General features: G+C 37.8%; 1 protein-coding gene across 1 annotated transcript; it reads left to right on the top strand.

The window, feature by feature from the left end:
• The first annotated feature begins 576 nt into the window (after window positions 1-576).
• Window positions 577-25,922, top strand: LOC139762907 (putative methyltransferase DDB_G0268948). Its single transcript, XM_071688149.1, has 9 exons — window positions 577-599; window positions 13,526-13,700; window positions 18,304-18,458; window positions 18,976-19,078; window positions 20,495-20,596; window positions 21,544-21,644; window positions 23,083-23,229; window positions 24,180-24,278; window positions 25,222-25,922. Exons 2-8 carry the CDS (start codon window positions 13,587-13,589, stop codon window positions 24,271-24,273), a joined length of 816 nt encoding a protein of 271 aa, XP_071544250.1. The 5' UTR covers window positions 577-599; window positions 13,526-13,586; the 3' UTR covers window positions 24,274-24,278; window positions 25,222-25,922.

The following is a 25,922-nucleotide window of genomic DNA, read 5'->3' as shown; positions in this document are numbered from 1 at the left end:
TCTACATGGATGTTTGATGTTAAAGGAGTATGGCGATGTGAGTAATGGTGTTTTGTATACAAATCTTATAAGTTTTAAAGCAAAGATATCTTGATCAATAGTAACAGATTGGATTATAGTTTAGATTTTTCTCTACCTTTTAATTCTTTGATTGGTATGCAAAGTCAATTTTAAACTTTACTGATACTTCTATAAAGTTTCTTATTTAAAAGATTTAACGTAGATGAACATGATTTTGGTTCGGTAAAGAGTAGAAGGCTGAAAGTAGAAGTTTCTTCCATAATATCATCTGCTTCAGACGAGGCGGATCACAGCTTAGCCAACACTGGTAAAGTCTTTAACATATATATATTCCAATCTGGGCCATCCCTCACATCAAAGATTTATAGTCGCATCATTTAATAAATACCTACTAAGTGATAGGAATATTCTGGATTCCTTAGATTATTTCATAAATGAAGATTATTGGATTATTGTGAGTAAGGTAGAGTGTAATGAGTTGGTATCATTGGCAGTAATGCTACAGAAGTAAACATTAGAGAGAGACAAGTTAGGAGGCCAGAAAACTGTTTCGCAAATTTATCTCACATTTTTTTAAGGTAAGTCGGAGCTGTTCGATTTCGACTGAGTCCTTGAGATATACATCACATATTCCTCTCTACGAATGTTAGGAGATATATACGCATGTCTTTAGACTAACATGAGAATTTTGGACTTGAGATACGGCAATGGGAAGCAAAATGAAGATCCGAAGAGGGAAATGTCAAATCGGAGTCTGGGAGACGGAGGAAAAATAAAGCTGTTTTTATAATACTTTTCTAAATAATAATAGAGAAATTAAGTCGCTAGAGGAAAGTCCCATGAATGAAGGACACTATGAACTCCGTAAATATCTAAGGAAATAAGAAAATGATACACAATCTAAGGATTCAATGTAAAAATATGAAAAGATGGATCATGATGAGTATTTGATCTCAGGAGGTAATAACTTATTATAAATTATAAAATCGTAGTTAAATATATATGAAAATGGGCAAGTTATTAATAATTAATGTATATTTGTTTTCAAAAACAGCAATATATGAAAAGCACACACACACAAACACGTATATATATATATATATATATATATATAATATATATATATATATATATATATATATATATATATATATGTTTACCAAATGGCGTCCTAGCTTCGTCTCTTCGATGTATATCAACTGACTTATATTTCTCTCTTGTGTCTCCCCTGATGATGTGATTATTACACGAAAGTGCACTTGGCAACTTTTCGTGTTTCATATTCCCCGTGGACTCATAGGAATATATATATATATATATATATATATATATATATATATATATATATATATATATATATATATATATAGTACAAACCCCAGGTTTGTGGTTAGATGAGCTTCCATGGTGCAGTAGTTAGCGTTGCGATCCATCATTTTGAAATTTAAAGGACCCGGGTTAGACTCCCCGGTCAGGGCAGTCGTCCCACTTTCAACCCAGCTGTTCATCCTCCCCCTTTTGGGGGGAGGGGGATCGCTAGGCGATACCCCCTGGGGGGTGCTTGTTTACCCCTGGCTTGTACGCGAGCAGATAAGAATGAAATCTCGAAGGCAATAGAGTAAGCAGTTATTTATCACTGTGGTAAAAGAAAGTTATGAAGAGTTTTGATCATGATGTTTTTTATGGTTGTTAATCATGTAATCTACTGTCTCATGTCACCGTTAACTGCATACACCCTATATGTCTCTCTTCCTCCCCTCCTCCCCTTTTACAGTGCCGCTGCTGTGGTGGAAATGGTAGACAGTGAAGGTACAGTGAATTGGGAGGCTGTGGTGGAAATGGTAGACAGTGAAGATATAGTGAAATGGGATGGACTTTGGTGCCACAGAGACGAGAGAGCATTTTAGATGTACAGTGATGTTGCAGTGCTTCGTAAAACCCCTTGAATTAAGTATTACAGTGACTGGGAAATACTTGTATGGATAACCAGTGAGTCTTTTTATTTTTTTTACTTCAGTGAACCAGAACTATTGAGAATGGTATAGAGTGGTGTAGCAGTGACGAGACTAGCTTGGATCCTATAGTCTTGTGAACAGTGAAATCACAGTGGATCTGAAGAGCTTTGGGGGTGGTTCTGCAGTGCTTCATCGTCACCAGATGCAGTGAAGCAGGACAGCTTGATAATGTGTTGTTTTTGAGAACAGGAATAATATAATTGATGAATGATGTCAAGAGCAGTGAAGTGGTTAGCGAGGAAGATAGTGTGACAGAAACCACCAAATGTGTCGTGAATTTATTACATATCTCAGGTATAAGAGCCTTTCAACCATCTATTTTTTATTTAAATAGAGACTATAAGTGATGTATATATTTTTTCTTCCATTGTATGTGGGAAAAATGTTTCCTAAAGTGACGATTCTTAAGATGTTTCAAAGTCGTCAGTGATTAGAATCTGTTAGTAGACAGTAATTTGTATATATTTACATATATATTTTCGTATCATAGTTCTCATTCACCTACATGTCTCAAGCATGAAGTCATTAGAAGACCCACAGGAATCTGGTGAAGGAAATGAAGTCAGTAGGCCAAATGATGGAAGGTGTTTTGAGTGTCATCAGTGTGGGAGAGTCTTCAAAAAGAAGAGCAGTATTGTGTGTCACATGCGGCTCCACACGGGGGAAAAGCCATTCGCCTGTACGCTGTGTGACTCGAGATTCACCCACAAGAGTACATTGCTGCACCACACTTGGCTGCACACGGGAGAGAAACCTTACGAATGTGAGGTTTGCCACAAGAAGTTCCGCCAAAGGCCACATTACACATTGCATAAGAAAATACACACGAATGAGAAGTCATTTGAGTGTCCAGTGTGTGGGAAGCAGTTCGCCCAGCGAGTCCACCTCACCACACACAACAGACTTCACACTGGGGAGAAACCCTTTGCCTGCAAGGAGTGTGATAAGAAGTTCTTTCAGAGATGTCATTTGAGTCGACACCAGAAGATGCACATTGGGCAAAAACTCCTTGAATACAGCGAGTCTGATAGGTTTCCCTGTAGTACACGTCTTGATTCTCCTACCTTCGTTCAAAACGACCAAAGATTCGTACAAAATGGTGCCTTACTTAAACGTGACGAGGTCATAGTGGATGTGTCCAACATAAGCTCAGGAATGGACAAGAAACAGTCGGTCTTTGAGTGCGACGAATGCAGCAAGACGTTCCGAAGGAAGGCAAACTTGAGGTACCACATCTCCACCCACACTGGAGAGAAGCCCTTTGAATGCACCGAGTGTGGCAAGAAGTATTGCGAGAGGCGCAGCGTCTCCAGACATATCCAGAAAGTCCACGAGGACATTAACGCAGCTTGTCAACACTCCAAGGGAAGAAAGCTCTTCCTCGTAGAAGCAATTCCTTGTCAGTGTGGGAGCAGGACCGTCATCAGCCAGCCTACACCATCTCACGAGCAGGAGGAGAGACAAGCTTCCATCTTTGACACAGAGACACCGACCGCCAGTGATGGAGAAGAGGTGGTGAGTCCGGGGTTGGAGGAGTGCACGGGCGGCGCCAGTGATGGACAAGAGGTGGTGAGTCCGGGGTTGGAGGAGTGCACGGGCGGCGCCAGTGATGGACAAGAGGTGGTGAGTCCGGGGTTGGAGGAGTGCACGGGCGCTGCCAGTACCGGAACACCGTCACGTGTATCTGGTGGAGGAAGATGGGTCCTGCAGGAGGAGACAAGACGAACCCCATCAACTTTTCATCCAAACAGGACCCAAACAATAGACTTCTCCGATCAGACACCTGTTGGAGACGCGACCTGGCTGGCCCAGGAGATGGACAGGAGTGAAACGGAGACCAGCACTCGATCACCTGGTCGATGGACGCCCTACCTTCACGCCACACACCACAAAGAAGGAAGACTTGGAGACCAACATGAAGACGAAATCCAGTCATATTCACTTCAAACTTCGACGACTCGTGTCCCTCAGCCAGTACACGAGAACTCAGCAGCTCATGACACATTATCTCTCGCGGGAGATAAGAGGAAACGTATCTCTCAACAATTGGAGTTCGATAGCATGGAGCGAGCGGTCGGGCCAAGCCTCTCTTTGACCCACAGGGATCGGCCAATCAGCGAGGGTGATCGTGGGGACAAAGGGTGTCATCTAACTAGGCCATCGGGTTACCACGGAGGTGTATCTGTTTCCGATACAGTTGGCCACAGAAGGCCACAGGTGGCCAACAGACTGGCCACTCTGTCTATGAGGAGGAGGAGGAGGTCGACCCAGACTAGAAAGATGGGGTCGTTTGGGCAACAGACGCCCGTCTGTCCAGGGCCCAGCCAGGTGTCTGTGGATCTCTGTTTCCCCAGCCAGCCGGGGGCGCCAAGGCTGGAGGATGAGGTCACCCTCAAGGAGGAAATAGACATAGTGGAGGAGGACCTTTGAAGAGGGAGCCACGTGTGACAATACGGGCGTGACACGTTGAGACAATACGGGCGTGACGCGTGAGAGAATACGGGCGTGACACGTGTGACCATACGGGCGTGACACGTGTGACCATACGGGCGTGACACGTGTGACCATACGGGCGTGATACGTGTGACAATACGGGCGTGACACGTGTGACAATACGGGCGTGACACGTGAGACAATACGGGCGTGACACGTGTGACCATACGGGCGTGACACGTGTGACAATACGGGCGTGACACGTGACAATACGGGCGTGACACGTGTGACAATACGGGCGTGACACGTGTGACAATACGGGCGTGACACGTGTGACAATACGGGCGTGACACGTGTGACAATACGGGCGTGACACGTGCCTCAACTGCTTATTTCTTATGAATTAAATCCGTCTCGGAAAATATTTGTTTATTTGTTTATTGATAAATTTATGTTCCGTACCATAAAAGAATATTACCATTGAATGTGGTAATTATTATGCAAATTAGTTTTTAATGGAAAATGACTAGGCTTGATAATCAAGAAATTTTTATACATGGATTTGTTAATTTATAGATTTATTCTTGTTTATGAATTTATAGATTTATTCTTGTTTAGGAATTTATAGATTTATTCTTGTGTTTATTGATTTATAGATTTATTCTTGTGTTTATTGATTTATAGATTTATTCTTGTGTTTGTTGATTTATATATTTATTCTTGTGTTCATTGTTTATAGATTTATTCTTGTGTTTATTAATTTATAGATTTATTCTTGTGTTTATTAATTTGTAGATTTATTCTTGTGTTTATTGATTTATAGATTTATTCTTGTTTATCAATTTATAGATTTATTCTTGTATTTGCTGATTTATAGATTTATTCTTGTGTTTATTGATTATAGATTTATTCTTGTGTTTATTGATTATAGATTTATTCTTGTGTTTATTAATTTATAGATTTATTCTTGTGTTTATTAATTTGTAGATTTATTCTTGTGTTTATTGATTTATAGATTTATTCTTGTGTTTATTAATTTATAGATTTATTCTTGTTTATTAATTTATAGATTTATTCTTGTGTTCATTAATTTGTAGATTTATTCTTGTGTTCATTAATTTGTAGATTTATTCTTGTGTATGTTAGTATATAAATTTATTCTTGTGTTAATTTATAGATTTATTCTTGTGTTTTTTCAACCCTTCAACTACAATGACTGTGTATCATTATTTTGTTTTTATATTATAATTTCGCCTTGTTTACTATCATGATTTGACATATTAAGGTATGATTGGGAATATATATATATATATATATATATATATATATATATATATATATATATATATATATATATATATATATATATATGTGTGTGTGTGTGTGTGTGTGTGTGTGTGTGTGTGTTTCTTGCAGTGTTGTCGTGTGGAAAATAAGAAGGAAAAATATGAACTATTTTCCTGATTGTGATATTAATATTGAGGAATAAAAGCAATAAATTGAGGTAATAATGCATTGGTATAAGTGAGATAAAGTCTCTTGATTATGTACATACGTAAACATGAGTTGGCATGATGATATAATATTTTTATATATATATATATATATATATATATTGAAATAAATATTGATTATATCTTTGAGTTTCATTGTTACCATGTGTGTTGTGACTAAGGAGGGAGAAATGGTTATAATAACAACTGGATTATGTTGAAAGGAATTTATTGAAAGTTATTTTGAGTATAATATTGTGGAATTTTCTTTAAATGTTTGAAAAATATTTATTTAATGTTGAGCACGACGGTACGACCCTTGAACACGACGGTACGACCCTTGAACACGACGGTACGACCCTTGAGCACGACGGTACGACCCTTGAAAACGATGGTACGACTTGAGCACGACGGTACGACCCTCGAACACGACGGTACTACCCTTGAACACGACGGAACGACCCCTGAACACGACGGTACGACTGTTGAACACGACAGTACGACCCTTGAGTACGACAGTACTACCCTTGAACACGACGGTACGACCCTTAAACACAACGGTGCTACTCCTGGACACGACGGTACGACCATTGAACACGACGGTACGACCCTTAAACACAACGGTGCGACTGTTGAACACGACGGTACGACCATTGAACACGACGGTACGACCCTTAAACACGACGGTACGACCCTTGAACATAACGGTACGACCCTTAAACACAACGGTACGACCCTTGAACATAACGGTACGACCCTTAAACACGACGGTACGACCCTTAAACACGACGGTACGACCCTTAAACACAACGGGAGTTGACAAATGTGGGAAGTTGACAAATGTCGGAAGTTGTTTTTTGCCACTGTATAAACCTTTTTCGCTCAGTGAATACCCGGATGTACCAAAGTCTATATACAAATGGTATCCATTTTGAATTATGTTATAGGGGATTAAGAATACTTCCCACGTATTCCCTGCGTGTCGTAGAAGGCGACTAAAAGGGGAGGGAGCGGGGGGGCTGGAAATCCTCCCCTCCTGTTTTTGATTTTCCAAAAGAAGGAACAGAGAAGGGGGCCAAGTGAGGATATTCCCTCTAAGGCCCAGTCCTCTGTTCTTAACGCTACCTCGCTAACGCGGGAAATGGCGAATATGCATGAAAAAAATATGTATATATATGTGTTTATTTATTTATTTATATATTTATTATACTTTGTCGCTGTCTCCCGCGTTAGCGAGGTAGCGCAAGGAAACAGACGAAGAAATGGTCCAACTCACTCACATACACATGTATATACATACACGTCCACACACGCACATATACATACCTATACATTTCAACGTATACATACATACACAGACAAATGCATATATACACATGTACATATTCATACTTGGTGCCCTCATCCATTCTCGTCGCCACCTCGCCACACATGAAATGGCACCCCCTCCCCCCGCGTGCGCGCGAGGTAACGCTAGTAAAAGACAACAAAGGCCCCATTCGTTCACACTCAGTCTCTAGCTGTCATGTGTAATGCACCGAAACCACAGCTCCCTTTCCACATCCAGGCCCCACAAAACTTTTCATGGTTTGCACCAGACGCTTCACATGCCCTGGTTTAATCTATTGACAGCACGTCGACCCCATCATTCCAATTCACTCTATTCCTTGCACGCATTTCACCCTCCTGCATGTTAAAGCCCCGTTCTTTCAAAATCTTTTTCACTCCATCCTTCCACCTCCAATTTGGTCTCCCACTTCTCGTTCCCTCCACCTTATACATATATCCTCTGTCAATCTTTCCTCACTCATTCTCTCCATGTGATCAAACTATTTCAATACACCCTCTTCTGCTCTCTCAACCACACTCTTTTTTTTATTACCACATATCTCTCTTACCCTTTCATTACGTACTCGATCAAACCACATCACACCACATATTGTCCTCAGATATCTCATTTCCAACACATCCACCCTCCTCCGCACAACTCTATCTATCGCCCATGCCTCACAACCATATAACATTGTTGGATCCACTATTCCTTCAAACATACCCATTTTGCTCTCCGAGATAACGTTCTCGCCTTCCACACATTCTTCAACGCTCCCAGAACCTTTGCCCACTCCCCCACCCTGTGACTCACTTCCGCTTCCATGGTTCCATCCGCTGCCAAATCCACTCCCAGATATCTAAAACACTTCACTTCCTCCAATTTTTCTCCATTTAAACTTACCTCCCAATTGACATGTCCCTCAACCCTACTGAACCTAATAACCTTGCTCTTATTCACATTTACTCTCAGCTTTTTTCTTTCACACACTTTACCAAACTCAGTCACCAGCTTCTGCAGTTTCTCACACGAATCACCCACCAGCGCTGTATCATCAGCGAACAAGAACTGACACTTCCCAAACCTTCTCATCCACAACAGACTGCATACTTGCCTCTCTCTCCAAAACTCTTGCATTACCTCCCTAACAACCCCATCCATAAACAAATTAAACAACCATGGAGACATCACACACACCCTGCCACAAACTGACATTCACTGGGAACCAATCACTTTCCTCTCTCCTACACGTACACATGCCTTACATCCTCGATAAAAACTTTTCACTGCTCCTCTGTGTGTATATATATATATATATATATATATATATATATATATATATATATATATATATATATATATATATATATTATTTTTTTTTTTTTTTTTTTTTTTTTTTATACTTTGTCGCTGTCTCCCGCGTTTGCGAGGTAGCGCAAGGAAACAGACGAAAGAAATGCCCCCCCCCCCATACACATGTACATACACACGTCCACACACGCAAATATACATACCTACACAGCTTTCCATGGTTTACCCCAGACGCTTCACATGCCTTGATTCAATCCACTGACAGCACGTCAAACCCTGTATACCACATCGCTCCAATTCACTCTATTCCTTGCCCTCCTTTCACCCTCCTGCATGTTCAGGCCCCGATCACACAAAATCTTTTTCACTCCATCTTTCCACCTCCAATTTGGTCTCCCTCTTCTCCTCGTTCCCTCCACCTCCGACACATATATCCTCTTGGTCAATCTTTCCTCACTCATTCTCTCCATGTGCCCAAACCATTTCAAAACACCCTCTTCTGCTCTCTCAACCACGCTCTTTTTATTTCCACACATCTCTCTTACCCTTATATATATATATATATATATATATATATATATATAATATATATATATATATATATATATTATATATATATATATATATATATATTGCAATTTCGTCCAGTGCACCAATGCTCTTCTCTGCCCGAAATTTTCACCTGATAAGTTTATCAGAGAAACCAAATAGACAGATATTAAAAGATTGAATAAAACTCCCCCCCAAAAAAACATTATTGGTTGGAAAAGATTTCAGTAGACCAACACCCAAAATATGTCAGGCTTTTTCATAACAATCTTCCCTTTTAAGGAAGCGATATCTCCCTGGGGAGCAAGTGTTAGCCACATTAACTTTATCTCACGCCAGGGTTTGATATAAAGTCAAATGCCATGGATGATAACTTGAGCTACTCCTGTCTGATAATCAAAACTTGGTTATTTTTTTGTTATCTTAAGGTGATAATCCTGCAGGACGAGAACTGCCGTTGTGCATGATGGCGCCGGCGTTACTACCCCGATGCCAGGCAGACGACACATTGCTCTGTTTCGCCGTACGGGTAAGTTGACCACTTCTCTTATATTTAAGAATTGGTTATTCTTGCACTGTGATGGGAATGAAACTAGAGAGTCACTGAGGAAGTATGGATGGTAATGGGAAATGAAGGAAGATCAATTGTTAAGCATACACTGATGGAGCCTTGAAATCTTCATTTAATGCGCGTACATCTCCCAGCCTCCCAGTAAATGCTACGTGGAATACAAGTGTAAATAATAAGGGTTTAAGCCCAGGGATAAACCATCAGTTTTTTCTTCGTTGTGTATCAGGAGATAATTAAACTGAAGGTACCAGAGTAAGGAAGGGGTGGGGAATGATTACTTTGTGTTTCTAGAAGTGCACAACCCATCCCCCATCTTAAAGAGTCTTTTAATCGGGCTTTATTTAATGGCTAGGGGCTTGAGAAGATGGGGAAGAATGAGGAGTTTTAATATAACGATTTTCGTAGATATATGAAACCTGATGTAGGTTTGATTTAGCCATTAAGAATATTGAGATTCAAACTCAGGTCCATGTACTTACTCCTTTCCATTTATACAGTGCAACTGAAGTGAATATTGAAAAATGCAGGTTTTCTCTCGCTTTAATAACTTCCACCATCTGGTATAAACAACGACAATGGACAAATTCGTAGTAGTTTAACGAATATATATATATATATATATATATATATATATATATATATATATATATATATATATATATATATATATATATATATATATGAGAGAGCTTGGGAAATGAGTCAGTTGTTGTTCGCTGATGATACAGCGCTGGTGGCTGATTCATGTGAGAAACTGCAGAAGCTGGTGACTGAGTTTGGTAAAGTGTGTGAAAGAAGAAAGTTAAGAGTAAATGTGAATAAGAGCAAGGTTGTTAGGTACAGTAGGGTTGAGGGTCAATTCAATTGGGAGGTGAGTTTGAATGGAGAAAAACTGGAGGAAGTGAAGTGTTTTAGATATCTGGGAGTGGATCTGGCAGCGGATGGAACCATGGAAGCGGAAGTGGATCATAGGGTGGGGGAGGGGGCGAAAATTCTGGGAGCCTTGAAGAATGTGTGGAAGTCGAGAGCATTATCTCGGAAAGCAAAAATGGGTATGTTTGAAGGAATAGTGGTTCCAACAATGTTGTATGGTTGCGAGGCGTGGACTATGGATAGAGTTGTGCGCAGGAGGATGGATGTGCTGGAAATGAGATGTTTGAGGACAATGTGTGGTGTGAGGTGGTTTGATCGAGTAAGTAACGTAAGGGTAAGAGAGATGTGTGGAAATAAAAAGAGCATGGTTGAGAGAGCAGAAGAGGGTGTTTTGAAATCGTTTGGTCACATGGAGAGAATGAGTGAGGAAAGATTGACCAAGAGGATATATGTGTCGGAGGTGGAGGGAACGAGGAGAAGAGGGAGACCAAATTGGAGGTGGAAAGATGGAGTGAAAAAGATTTTGTGTGATCGGGGCCTGAACATGCAGGAGGGTGAAAGGAGGGCAAGGAATAGAGTGAATTGGAGCGATGTGGTGTACCGGGGTTGACGTGCTGTCAGTGGATTAAATCAAGGCATGTGAAGCGTCTGGGGTAAACCATGGAAAGCTGTGTAGGTATGTATATTTGCGTGTGTGGACGTAATGCCTTATGGCATTACGTATTTGCAGTCCAGAGTTTATTGATGATGAGTTTGAGAAGATATATTCTATTGGATCTAAGTTAAAGTACCCTATATCTTTCATTGATAAATCCCTAAAGTTAGCAAAGAAATCATTTTATAGAGTTGAGCCCAAACCTCCCATTGACACCAAGAATCTTTTAGTTCTCCCTTTGAATAATAATTTCACTTTACTTCCCATGTTGTATATCAACTGACTGTTATATTTCTCTCTTGTGTCTCCCCTGATGATGTGATTATGACACGAAAGTGCACTTGGGAACTTATTGTGTTTCATTTTCCCCCGTGGACTCATAGGAACATAGATATATGTATGTGTGCATGGTTAAAGAAAGGCTCTCTCTCTCTCTCTCTCTCTCTCTCTCTCTCTCTCTCTCTCTCTCTCTCTCTCTCTCTCTCTCTCTCTCTCTCTCTCTCTCTCTCTCACAAGGAGGTTTATCTCAACAGTTCTTAGAAACACCTCTTGAATCGCCATATCTCATGCCATGGAGGAGCCACCTTGATAGGGATAATGATTACGTTAAAGTTAAATCAGTTATCAGCTATGTAAACAACGTAGCTAAAGATAAATCAGTTATCAGCTATGTAAACAACGTAGCCTATGATCTAAAGAACAGGCTGAAAATTGGAGTCTAGATTAAGAACAAACTTGTATTTCAGATTTTTTTTTTTCAGCGTAAACTTAAAAGGAGGTATCTGTGAGTCCGTATAGCTAAAACTGAAGATAAATTTCAAGGGGTGAAAGTGTACTTTTGGCCATTTTTCTCATGAAAACTGATAAGTTGTTCACACACTTTAGTGTATAATACACATTTATTATCACACTTTAGTGTATAATACACATTTATTATCACACTTTAGTGTATAATACACATTTATTATCAACCTTTAGTGTATAATACACATTTATTATCACACTTTAGTGTATAATACACATTTATAATCACACTTTATAGTATAGTACACATTTATTATCACACTTTATTGTATAATACATATTTATTATCATACTTTAGTGTGTAATACACATTTATTATCACACTTTAGTGTATAATACACATTTATTATCACACTTTAGTGTATAAACACATTTATTATTACACTTTTGTGTATAATACACATTTATTATCACACTTTTGTCTATAATACACACTTATTATCACACTTTAGTGTATAATACACATTTATTATCACACTTTAGTGTATAAACACATTTATTATTACACTTTTGTGTATGATACACATTTATTATCACACTTTAGTGTATAATACACATTTATTATCACACTTTTGTGTATGATACACATTTATTATCACAGTTTAGTGTATAATACACATTTATTATCACACTTTTAGTGTATAAACACATTTATTATTACACTTTTGTGTATGATACACATTTATTATCACACTTTAGTGTATGATACACATTTATTATCACACTTTAGTGTATAATACACATTTATTATCACACTTTAGTGTATAATACACATTTATTATCACACTTTAGTGTATAATACACATTTATTATCACACTTTAGTGTATAAACACATTTATTATTACACTATTGTGTATGATACACATTTATTATCACACTTTTGTGTATAATACACATTTATTATCACACTTTAGTGTATAATACACATTTATTATCACACTTTAGTGTATAATACACATTTATTATCACACTTTAGTGTATAAACACATTTATTATTACACTTTTGTGTATGATACACATTCATTATCACACTTTTGTGTATAATACACATTTATTATCACACTTTAGTGTATAATACACATTTGTTATCACACTTTAGTGTATAATACACATTTATTATCACACTTTAGTGTATGATATACATTTATTTATTTCTATGCATTCACATCTGATCAGATGTTGCGCTTTGTAAAGCATTCTTTCCTACTATTTTCTTATGGCATGAATAAGGCTGTTTTGAAAAAAAAATATACCATTTTATATGAAGTACTTTCAATTAACAACCAGTGCCTTTTTTAACAACCATAGGTGTATGGATTTCATAACATACAATAATCTTTTACAAATTCTTCGTAATTTTGAAAATTGAGTTCAATTGGAAGTCCAGGGGTTCTCTAGATATCTATGTTGTGTTTGTAGGACCTCACATTTAGTCATAGCAGTACTACTGAAATAGATTTGCTTTACAGGTTTGACGTGAATACATATTTCTTAACTAATTTGCATAAGTGTCTGGGGCTGGTGGACAACATGGCCGACATGGTTTTCTGTAATTCAGAACTGGTTGAGAACTACGTCCATTATCGTCCAACTCCGCCGGATGAATTGATCGCAACAGTTGTTAACTTTGTAAAAGAAAAGAGAGTAAGTTTTTTTTATTTATTTTAGGCTCTATGATAGAGGTATAACGAAAGTATATGTACATATGTAAGGATTAGAAAAATAGTTAAGGTGGCCCAATCAGTGCTGGGTTTTATATGTGGAACGAAAAAAAGTATTACACTTCACATTTCTCTAAATTAGATTATATTTGTACCCTAAGCTAACGTAACCTGACCTAACCTATTCTAATCAAACCTAACGTAACCTAACCTGACCTAACCTATTCTAATCTAACCTAACGTAACCTTACCTAACCTAACCTGACCTAACCTATCCAAATTTAATCTAACCTAACCTATCCTATCCAATCCTGTCCTAATCTAACCTAACCTAGCCTAAATTAACTTAACCTATCCTAACCTAGCCTAACCAAACCAAACCTAACCTAATCTAACCAAACAACCTTTTTCTTTTTGGATGGACAACCTTCAAGTAGTCCCAGAATGTTGAATAACACTTGATATATCACGAAATTATTCCAATAAAGTCTTTATGATTAATAATATTTTTTGGGGAACAGGTTCTTTGATATTATTAATGATTAATTCCTTTTATTGTATTGAACAGCATCACAGTGGGAATAAGTTATGCCTCTTATGTTATTGGTGTTGTATATATGTTAGATATATGAGACATTTGTTTACAATTTCTATATATCTAATCTGTGACTGATAAGTAGATAGATAATATATCATATAAAAAGTTTTTCAGTTTGATGGTTTTGTATTAAACATGTAAAATGAAGTCCCAGTAAAAATCAATAACTGATTTGTCAAGTTTGTTGGTGTTTCAGCTTCTACTAATGTATCAAGCTATGATATTAAACATAGCTGCATTTTGGCACATTAACAGTTTGGTATCAGAAAGTGATACAAGTGGTTTTTGAAGTACTTCTTTTCTCCCCCATTGCTGGGGAAGGAGATGCTGGGAAGTAAGATATAAATCTTTAGGAAAGATATGTTTTAAGAGAAATGTGTGTGGATGTAACCAAGATGTGAAAAAAGGAGAGATAGGTAGTATGTTTGAGGAAAGGAACCTGGATGTTTTGGCTCTGAGTGAAATGAAGCTCAAGGGTAAAGGGGAAGAGTGGTTTGGGAATGTCTTGGGAGTAAAGTCAGGGGTTAGTGAGAAGACAAGAGCAAGGGAAGGAGTAGCAATACTCCTGAAACAGGAGTTGTGGGAGTATGTGATAGAATGTAAGAAAGTAAATTCTCGATTAATATGGGTAAAACTGAAAGTTGATGGAGAGAGATGGGTGATTATTGGTGCATATGCACCTGGGCATGAGAAGAAAGATCATGAGAGGCAAGTGTTTTGGGAGCAGCTGAATGAGTGTGTTAGTGGTTTTGATGCACGAGACCGGGTTATAGTGATGGGTGATTTGAATGCAAAGGTGAGTAATGTGGCAGTTGAGGGAATAATTGGTATACATGGGGTGTTCAGTGTTGTAAATGGAAATGGTGAAGAGCTTGTAGATTTATGTGCTGAAAAAGGACTGATGATTGGGAATACCTGGTTTAAAAAGCGAGATATACATAAGTATACTTATGTAAGTAGGAGAGATGGCCAGAGAGCGTTATTGGATTACGTGTAAATTGACAGGCGCGCGAAAGGGAGACTTTTGGATGTTAATGTGCTGAGAGGTGCAACTGGAGGGATGTCTGATCATTATCTTGTGGAGGCTAAGGTGAAGATTTGTATGGGTTTTCTGAAAAGAAGAGTGAATGTTGGGGTGAAGAGGGTGGTGAGAGTAAGTGAGCTTGGGAAGGAGACTTGTGTGAGGAAGTACCAGGAGAGACTGAGTACAGAATGGAAAAAGGTGAGAACAATGGAAGTAAGGGGAGTGGGGGAGGAATGGGATGTATTTAGGGAATCAGTGATGGATTGCGCAAAAGATGCTTGTGGTATGAGAAGAGTGGGAGGTGGGTTGATTAGAAAGGGTAGTGAGTGGTGGGATGAAGAAGTAAGAGTATTAGTGAAAGAGAAGAGAGAGGCATTTGGACGATTTTTGCAGGGAAAAAATGAAATTGAGTGGGAGATGTATAAAAGAAAGAGACAGGAGGTCAAGAGAAAGGTGCAAGAGGTGAAAAAAAGGGCAAATGAGAGTTGGGGTGAGAGAGTATCATTAAATTTTAGGGAGAATAAAAAGATGTTCTGGAAGGAGGTAAATAAAGTGCGTAAGACGAGGGAGCAAATGGGAACTTCAGTGAAGGGCGCAAATGGGGAGGTGATAACAAGTAGTGGTGATGTGAGAAGGAGATGGAGTGAGTATTTTGAAGGTTTGTTGAATGTGTTTGATGATAGAGTGGCAGATATAGGGTGTTTTGGTCGAGGTGGTGTGCAAAGTGAGAGGGTTAGGGAAAATGATTTGGTAAACAGAGAAGAGGTAGTAAAAGCTTTGCGGAAGATGAAAGCCGGCAAGGCAGCAGGTTTGGATGGTATTGCAGTGGAATTTATTAAAAAAGGGGGTGACTGTATTGTTGACTGGTTGGTAAGGTTATTTAATGTATGTATGACTCACGGTGAGGTGCCTGAGGATTGGCGGAATGCGTGCATAGTGCCATTGTACAAAGGCAAAGGGGATAAGAGTGAGTGCTCAAATTACAGAGGTATAAGTTTGTTGAGTATTCCTGGTAAATTATATGGGAGGATAGTGATTGAGAGGGTGAAGGCATGTACAGAGCATCAGATTGGGGAAGAGCAGTGTGGTTTCAGAAGTGGTAGAGGATGTGTGGATCAGGTGTTTGCTTTGAAGAATGTATGAGAAATACTTAGAAAAGCAAATGGATTTGTATGTAGCATTTATGGATCTGGAGAAGGCATATGATAGAGTTGATAGAGATGCTCTGTGGAAGGTATTAAGAATATATGTTGTGGGAGGCAAGTTGTTAGAAGCAGTGAAAAGTTTTTATCGAGGATGTAAGGCATGTGTACGTGTAGGAAGAGAGGAAAGTGATTGGTTCTCAGTGAATGTAGGTTTGTGGCAGGGGTGTGTGATGTCTCCATGGTTGTTTAATTTGTTTATGGATGGGGTTGTTAGGGAGGTGAATGCAAGAGTTTTGGAAAGAGGGGCAAGTATGAAGTCTGTTGTGGATGAGAGAGCTTGGGAAGTGAGTCAGTTGTTGTTTGCTGATGATACAGCGCTGGTGGCTGATTCATGTGAGAAACTGCAGAAGCTGGTGACTGAGTTTGGTAAAGTGTGTGAAAGAAGAAAGTTAAGAGTAAATGTGAATAAGAGCAAGGTTATTAGGTACAGTAGGGTTGAGGGTCAAGTCAATTGGGAGGTGAGTTTGAATGGAGAAAAACTGGAGGAAGTGAAGTGTTTTAGATATCTGGGAGTGGATCTGGCAGCGGATGGAACCATGGAAGCGGAAGTGGATCATAGGGTGGGGGAGGGGGCGAAAATTCTGGGAGCCTTGAAGAATGTGTGGAAGTCGAGAGCATTATCTCGGAAAGCAAAAATGGGTATGTTTGAAGGAATAGTGGTTCCAACAGTGTTGTATGGTTGCGAGGCATGGGCTATGGATAGAGTTGTGCGCAGGAGTATGGATGTGCTGGAAATGAGATGTTTGAGGACAATATGTGGTGTGAGGTGGTTTGATCGAGTAAGTAACGTAAGGGTAAGAGAGATGTGTGGAAATAAAAAGAGCGTGGTTGAGAGAGCAGAAGAGGGTGTTTTGAAATGGTTTGGGCACATGGAGAGAATGAGTGAGGAAAGATTGACCAAGAGAATATATGTGTCGGAGGTGGAGGGAACGAGGAGAAGAGGGAGACCAAATTGGAGGTGGAAAGATGGAGTGAAAAAGATTTTGTGTGATCGGGGCCTGAACATGCAGGAGGGTGAAAGGAGGGCAAGGAATAGAGTGAATTGGAGCGATGTGGTATACCGGGGTTGACGTGCTGTCAGTGGATTGAATCAAAGCATGTGAAGCGTCTGGGGTAAACCATGGAAAGCTGTGTAGGTATTTATATTTGCGTGTGTGGACGTATGTATATACATGTGTATGGGGGTGGGTTGGGCCATTTCTTTCATCTGTTTCCTTGCGCTACCTCGCAAACGCGGGAGACAGCGACAAAGCAAAAAAAAAAAAAAAAAAAGAAAATTTTTTAAGGGTGTGCCCCTTTTTTTATTCATAGTGATGGAAAGCACTTAAAAGATTAGATAAACCTTGATTTAAATATCAAAATTTAGATGTAGGGTAGTTTTGGGCTATATTTTCTTTTTGCTTTTATTCTGATTTAAGCTAACTTGGATAAAGAAGATGCTTTAGATTTGAATTTGCATTTTGAAATTTATTGTACTTCTCAAAACAAAATATTTTATATGATTTTTGTCAAGATAATAGGTAAGGGGAACATCATAAAGTACACTTTTTCTTGATTTCTCATAGAGACCTAAGTTTATGATAAATTTAGGTAAAGTAATGATCTTGGTTTTAATTTTCATTCCATGCAGTTTTATTCCACAACCATTTTTTATCCATTGTTACCGCTAAGTAACAACAGTATTGATTATGTGGTTTGAGAATTTTTGTTCATATCTGTAGTGGATCAAACTTGTAAACTTGATGTTTCTCCACTTCAGCCACTGCCGCTACAGGTGTGTGTAGACGTTGGATGTGGCTCAGGCCAGAGCACTTGGCTTTACAGTAGCCATTTTCAGCAGGTTTTTGGTTTAGATGTCAGTCTTGAACAGCTAGAAGCTGCCAAAAGGACCAGCTTTCACAATGTTGTTTACAAGTTAGTAATTTTTGTGCATATGGAAATAACAATCCCATTCTAATACTACTGTTTTTGAGGAGAATAGATGTAAAAATTGCTTTTCATTAGAGGATTTCATGATAATGGAGGAAGCCAGATTTATTTGCATCAAATGTTTAGAAAGTTCTCCTTGTGTTCAGCCCTTTCACTTCTTGGCCCTTGTGTATATTGTCCCATGTGCAAGAGTACACGTACTTCAGTTTTGTTGTTATAATCTAATGGTACTGCAGAACAGTGATGTGTACAGTAGTTAGCCATAGCTTTCAACCCATTTGTTTTATATTTGTTAATTCATCATTACAGATATCAAGGAATAGTTGAGTAGCATTTTGAAATCTGCTGTAATATGTTTTTCATTTTCCAATTTGAATTGTGCCCAGAATCTTGAGTGAGTTTTAGACTTTCCATTTCAGTTGATATATACAAGTTCAGAGTATGAGAAAAGAATCCCTAAATAGAGTTATTATTTATTGTCAACTATATCTTTCATTTGTAGGGAAGGGATGGCAGAGAGTATGCCTTTTGAGGACAATTCTGTTGATCTGGTCACAAGCTGTGAAGCTGCCCATTGGTTTAACTTAGAAAAATTCTGTGCAGAGGTAAAGAATATCAAAAGTGTCTGCACTTATCCATTTGTGCATACAGGGAAGTAGTTTGTATGTGTGGGGCCTCGGATCCTACCCTCTCATTACTATCATAAGAGTTTTTGATTTTTTTCAGTATTCACTCCATTTACCTTATAATTAAGCTTTTTCCATTTGTCCACTAATCTCATGCTACAGAAGCCATGTCTTACCCCTCTCCATGTTCTTCTATGACCTTCCTTTCTGTAGTGATCTCTGTATTGCTAGTTTTCCCAGATTTAGGGAATTACTCAAAATTCACATATATAATAGATATAATAGCCAAAATGTATTGTTTTTGTAAATTTAGTCAAGAGTTGAGCTTCGGTGGAAGAACTTCCACAAGACGTCAAGGCAGAAGTTAGTTTGCCTCATGCTAATACTGTAGTGCAGCAGGGTTGTGCATTAGTGTGAGCTAGGGACTATAACAGCTGCATTGATATCAAATGTGTTTGCAAGTTAAATGGGGGTTGGGGATCGTAGAATACACTCAGAAGTGCTCGTTAACTGCATGAAACTGCAAAAAGAAAAAAAAAGGTACAGTATCTTATAAGGAACACAGAAGGCTAATTAAGATGTTTATGAAAAACAGTGAAAAACCTGTGTATGCAAACTTTATGAATTAGTTGCTCCTGCTTCCTCCTCCTCAGCCTGCCTGTCTGTTGGCTCCTGTTCCTCAGCTTACATGTCAGTTGGCTTGTTCACCTGGCTCCTTTGGCTAAGCCTGTGTTTTGCTTGGCTCCAGAACAGCCCACATGTAACGTGGCTTCTCCATTTCAACCTTTGGGTTGGCTGGCTCCTCCATGTCAATGTATGTGTTGTCTGGCTCTTCTGTCTTGGCTTATGTGTGGGCTTGCTCTTTTGCCTCATCCTTTGGATTAGGTGGCTCATTTGCCTTATTCTTCTGTCCCATTTTATTAATTTGAAAATAAGGCTGTTTATTAATGTGTTTTATTAGAACTGTAACTTATTCACTAACATTTATACCCTACTTCTGAACCAGAACTTTTGAGTTAGGACCACATTAATGTGTTGCAGCCCACATATAGTCAATTTTAGGGTGTAACAGCCCACATAAAGTCTATTTTTGGGTGTAATTCAGGGGTTACATTAACAAAAAGAATTTCATGCACATTCCTTCTTTATAAGTAGTTTTTGATACCCACAAAATTAAGGCATAATATGGTATGCTTCATTCTAATGCAAGGATTGTAATATGATTAGTTTTTCATATCATAGCTTCTTTCTTGGTTGTATGTGTCTCCATGGTATGATATAGTATATTTTAGCTGATAGTATGTTTTCTTTTTAATGCTTTTTAAAGGATAATGAAAGCCTTTTTTTATTCCTTTTGATCTAAATTATGAATTATTTGAATTATCTCTTTCCTAGGTAGACCGAGTACTGTGCCCAGGGGGAGTCCTAGCATGCTATGGTTATTCTTTTTGTAAACCTACTTTTGCTGGTAGAAACTTACGCCTGACTATGGAAGAGGTAACAACTTTGATTTTGTAATTTCAAGGAGTAGAGTCAACAGGTTAATTCTTGAATTACTCTAGATTGTTCAGGAGTAGAGCTTTTCTTTGCAGAATTTGTAGATGGTTCCAACAGTGTTTCTGTATGTGTTCTGAATTGTTCGTAAAGCTAGTAGTGTTTAGAAAATGATGCAAACTAACGCAGTCCGTAGATTTGAATATTCTTCATTAGTTTTTAAGTATAAGAGATTTGTGAAAGTTTCCATTTTGGTAAAAAATTGAAAAGTGTTTGTTGCTTACATAGTCTTGCATGTACCTAGGGCTCACTTTTTCCGTCTATCCAGTTCTCTGGTTTCACTTCCCTCAGTAATCTGCTTCAAAACATTGGTACATTGACTTACATAATTCCTTCAGCATAATTACAGTTTTTTTCTTTCATTCTACTCTTTCAATGACTTTTTTAATTTTTTCAATGGTAATCTTCTTACACCATTTTACTTTGCAGACTTTTTCTGTGAGTGACAGTATATTTTTTTCATGCACCATATCCTCGGAGGCAGGTCAATGAATAGAACAGAATTCATTTCCTGGAGTTAGGGGGGGAAAGAATGCTGTCTTTGATAATTCCTAAGTGTCTTAGAAGGTGACTAAGTTGGGTGATAGTTAGGGCTGGAAATCCTCACTTCATTTTTCACCTCTTTCTAAAAGTGAGAAGAGGAGAAAAGCAAGAGCTTCCCTAGGAGACTAAGTTCCTAATGCTGCCTTGCTAAGGTGGGAAATGCAAACACCTTCAGAGAAAACTGAGAGAATTTTCATAGATAGCGAAAAAGTATTCTGTCCTTAGATGCTGTGTTTGTCGGTTGTGTTGTTTCGGTGATTCATACTGCAGAGATGTTAGTTTATTTATAATCAGGATAATGTACTTCAGATGTGATTGACGATTAGTTCTAATTTTACTCATGCCAGCTCAGTCACTCTGTAGAGCGGTATCGTACAGAGGGACACAAACATCTGCTGTCTGACTACACTACTCTTCCTGACTTCTATCCCGAGGAAGTTGTTGTCAGGTAAGAAATCTTCCAAGATCAGAATTAGAAGTAGAGGACAGGAAGACTTGGTAAATGAGATCCCTTCTATAGGGACTTTTGCAGTGCTCAGAAGGCTAGACATATCCATCCAGCAGGACCACAGGTCAGTAAGTGCAGTGATGATGTGTGTTCAAAGACACTGTTTTCATTGTGGAAATTGCATCTTGGGCATACATAATCATATGATGTTTTAAATCAGTATTTTTTTTTATGATGAAGAGATAGGTGGTTTCTAGATTCTGTTCTTTTTTGCTACCTCACTCGTGGTAAATGGCAAGCACGTATGAAAAAAGAATATGCACCAGAAACCGTAGAAACATAGAAAAAAATTTGCAAGTTCATTTGTGTGTATTGCATCTTCAGAGCAAATGACATAAAGTTGCGTAGGAAATAGATCATTGTTTTTTCAAAGGTGCCTGTGATTAAAGAGGATTCCATATTTCTTTGTAGAATACAGTTTTGAATTTGTGATGGTGGAAGTGTTTCCTCAGTATGTTTGGTAATCAAAGAGGCTTTATATTGGAATTAGGTATTGTTATGTTGGCTGCTCTTGACACAGTATTTATGTTGGCTAATACATATCACCAACTTCTTACCTGTGTGGACAACATAAAACATATCACAACTTTCAGGAGCAATTTTATACACGCTGACAGTTACATAAGACTATATTAGATAAGATTGTTGTATGTGAAATTTACTTGGACAATAAGCTTTTTGAGGCCTGAAATGATATCACTGAAATTTACTTGGTATGGTAGAACAAGAGTCTTGTGTCTGTTGTTTTCTAAGTGCTATTTATACTTAATTGCCATTTCCCATGCTAGCGAGGTAGCGCAAGGAAACAGACAAGGAATGGCCCAACCCACAACATACATATGTATATACATAAATGCCCACACACACACATATATACATTTTAACGTATACATACATATACATACACAGACATACACATATATACACGTGTATATATCCATACTAGCTGCCTCCATCCATTCCATTATAATAGCTATTTTTGTCTGTGTCTTAATGTTAGTTCATAAATTTTGCATGCTACTAGAGTTTTTTGATTATTCCTGATGTAATTTTCATTTTCATCTTAGAATTCAGGGTTTATAACCTCATAAGTTCTTGGAAACATTAAAATTGATAAAGATTTCTTAACATTGATATGTTGATTAGAATGAAAATGAACATGGGTTAAGATGTTAGATGCTTTTCAGTACAATACAAAATTTAGCAATTTGCCTTTTATTACCTCAGCATCATAGAAAGGTACTTCTTTGTTATCCTTTTCTTCATCTGTGACCTTTATAGATTCTGACAAGTCATTCTTTCATGTGTGGAAGAAATCAGTGTTTGCATGAATATCATTATCACAAACCTACTTTAGATTTCCAGATCTCTTTGACAGGTCCAGCAAGGGGAAGTTTTCGGTGGAGTCAGATGCTACTTTGGATTCCATCTTGGGGTATATTTCTACTTGGTCCTCCTTCGGTAAACTCAAAAGTTTTGAGGGTGAAGAGGCTTCAGCAAAGTTCCTCTTAAATTGTAAACAAAAGTAAGGATTGAAGTAGAAGTTTGTAATCATTTCAAAAGAAAGACATTTACCTATTGATAGTTCACAGTCTTTGCTTGTATGAGCCTAGAAGGGTCTGCCACATCTTCATTTTGCATATGGCTGATAGTCATTCCCATTTATCTAATTTCCTTCTCCTTATTTGCATTCTTCCTCCACTTATAGACTTTTGAACCATTGATACATAGGGATGGCAATTTGGAAAATAAAAGGCATGGGATTTGGAAATTATAAGCACTACTGATAATTTCTTAGTTTCCCATACCAAATTTTATGCATTTTTTTCCTTTTATTAAGAGAAGGAAAATGAATGTCTAATCACAAAGAGATATATCAGCTATCAAAGTTATGTTTAATATAGATCTAGTGAGCAGTTCATGTGCCGTAAATGATTTAATAATAAATAGTATTTTAGCATAGATAAAGCAGTGTTAGTGTAGAGATTATGAGTAATTCATGTTCAACAAATAGGAATGCACTTTTTTACATTATTTCCTTTCTCAATTTCTATGCTAATTTTATTTGAGAAGATAACATGAATCATATCTCAGTGACATTTCTTGTAGTATTTGAGTGGTTAAAGCATATCACAGAAGTTGTTAAAGTCTTCAGAAATTATATATATATCCCAGTATAATGGTAAAGTTAATAGATTATACCATGAAAATGAATATGTCTGATGCATATTTAAATATGTGTAATCTCACTTATATTTATATAAAGAACTGTGAATGAAGAGTATGTGGTAAATGTAATTATGTTTACATCAGATTTGATGTAGCAAACTAACATTTTTATCATTGGTGCTGCTCCAGTCTCATCCAAGGTGACTCTGTAAAGTGTTCATTGACTAAAATTATAATGGGTTTTATGAACATGCTGTCAATGTCAAAAATCCAATGATTTAAATCTATGTTCTGTTTTCTCCTCAGACTGCTGGATGCTATGGGCACTAAGGAAGAAAATGTACTGATGAAGAGACGCTATGATTACTTCCTCAGGATGTGGCGTAAGCCCTCAGCTTAGACATGGTATTTATTATTGTTCCACAATACAGTTCAGTAAGTCATCATTCTTATACGTAAGCCTAGAGTGCAAAGATGAAGATGAAACAATATGGCAGCAATAAGAGAGAACATGTAATTCATTGTTGTATGCTTGGTGTCAACAATAGGTACATTTCAGCATACTGCTAATGTGAGGCAGACAAGAATTTTAGTGTAAACTTTTTCTAAGACAAGACTCCTGTCAGTTGGTGTCATTGTTAACAGCAGGTCCGAGTTTGTATGCTGTATATAGAGTGACTGCATTCCATTAACCAAAAAATCATATGCTTTAATAGCCTTCTAGACACATTATATATCTAAATCCTTCATTTTTTGATTTATTGGTTGGTTGTTAGGGCTTTAGGCCAATTACCTGCGAGAGTCTTTAAGGCTATCAGCATCAAACTTCATCCACAACCAAAATATTTTGATCATCTTCAGGTATTAAAGATAATTCTAAGGTCTGTACACTCTTATGTATGTGTGGCTTTTGCATGTAAGCTGAACATAAAGATTAATGCAATCATGTAGCCAAGAAAATCACAAACTTAAAAGATATTATAGACATACACTGTGGCATGATAGTGTATAATACTTTTCCCCATGTAAAACCCAAATACTGTTTGAATGATATTTGTTTTTAATATGGCAACAAGTTTTTATTTTGGGAAGCTAGCATCTCAAAGGCTTTTTTAAAATGCAGTAGGTGATTGAATAATGTTTGCTTTTAATCGTGCTTATAAGGGTAACACAAGCTTGTTTCAGGAAATTAGGATCTCAAGGGCATTTTTTTTAAAAGGTGTTTGCTGAATCAGTACAGCTAATACTATTCCAGAATATCTTACCTAGGGCTAGCACATATCTGTGAATATACTTAATTGTGAAGATGTTACATTTGTTTTTACAGAGATTTTTTTTTTTCTTCCAGTGAGCCACCAGTATGCCATTCTCCTGTGAAAGCAGAGGAATTAAAGCTCAGAACACTTGTAAATGAGTGTTATTTTGTATGTGGAATAGTTATGAATGATCATCGTGCACGTCAACCATCACAGCTCTACACTTCTGTGAAAACTACTTAAGATACCATACATGAGGTAGAACCAAAATACCTCGCCAATAATTCACAATCAATAGAAATATAAACCAATGTTTCGTAACAACTAGACAACCAAAGCAGTGTTCGATACCATTGCTGTTCTATGTAAGAAAGCTGTATCAGTATTTCCATCCAAGGACAATGCTGTGAAAACGTTCCAAGATAATTGGAACACTACATAAATGACTTCCAAGCACCATATTATGTAGTTTGTCCTTTACAGTCACAGGAGAAAACCACTAATTCACCACAAGTACTTGATCTCTTCTTAATTACTTTAGTATTAATAGAACCAATGGTTTAATACTGCCAGAAAACTATACCAGTGCTTTACTACCACCAGAACATTACACCATTGCTCTGCTACCACCATACCATTGCTTTACTACCACCATAACACCACACCAGGCTTTACTACCACCATAACACCACACCAGGCTTTACTACCATCATAACACCACACCAGGCTTTACTACCATCATAACACCACACCAGGCTTTACTACCATCATAACACCATACCAGGCTTTACTA

Source organism: Panulirus ornatus, chromosome 45 (genome assembly GCF_036320965.1).
Source record: "Panulirus ornatus isolate Po-2019 chromosome 45, ASM3632096v1, whole genome shotgun sequence".
NCBI lineage: Eukaryota > Metazoa > Arthropoda > Malacostraca > Decapoda > Palinuridae > Panulirus > Panulirus ornatus.
Note: the sequence above shows the minus strand (reverse complement) of the source record. Positions and strands in the feature narration are given on the sequence as shown.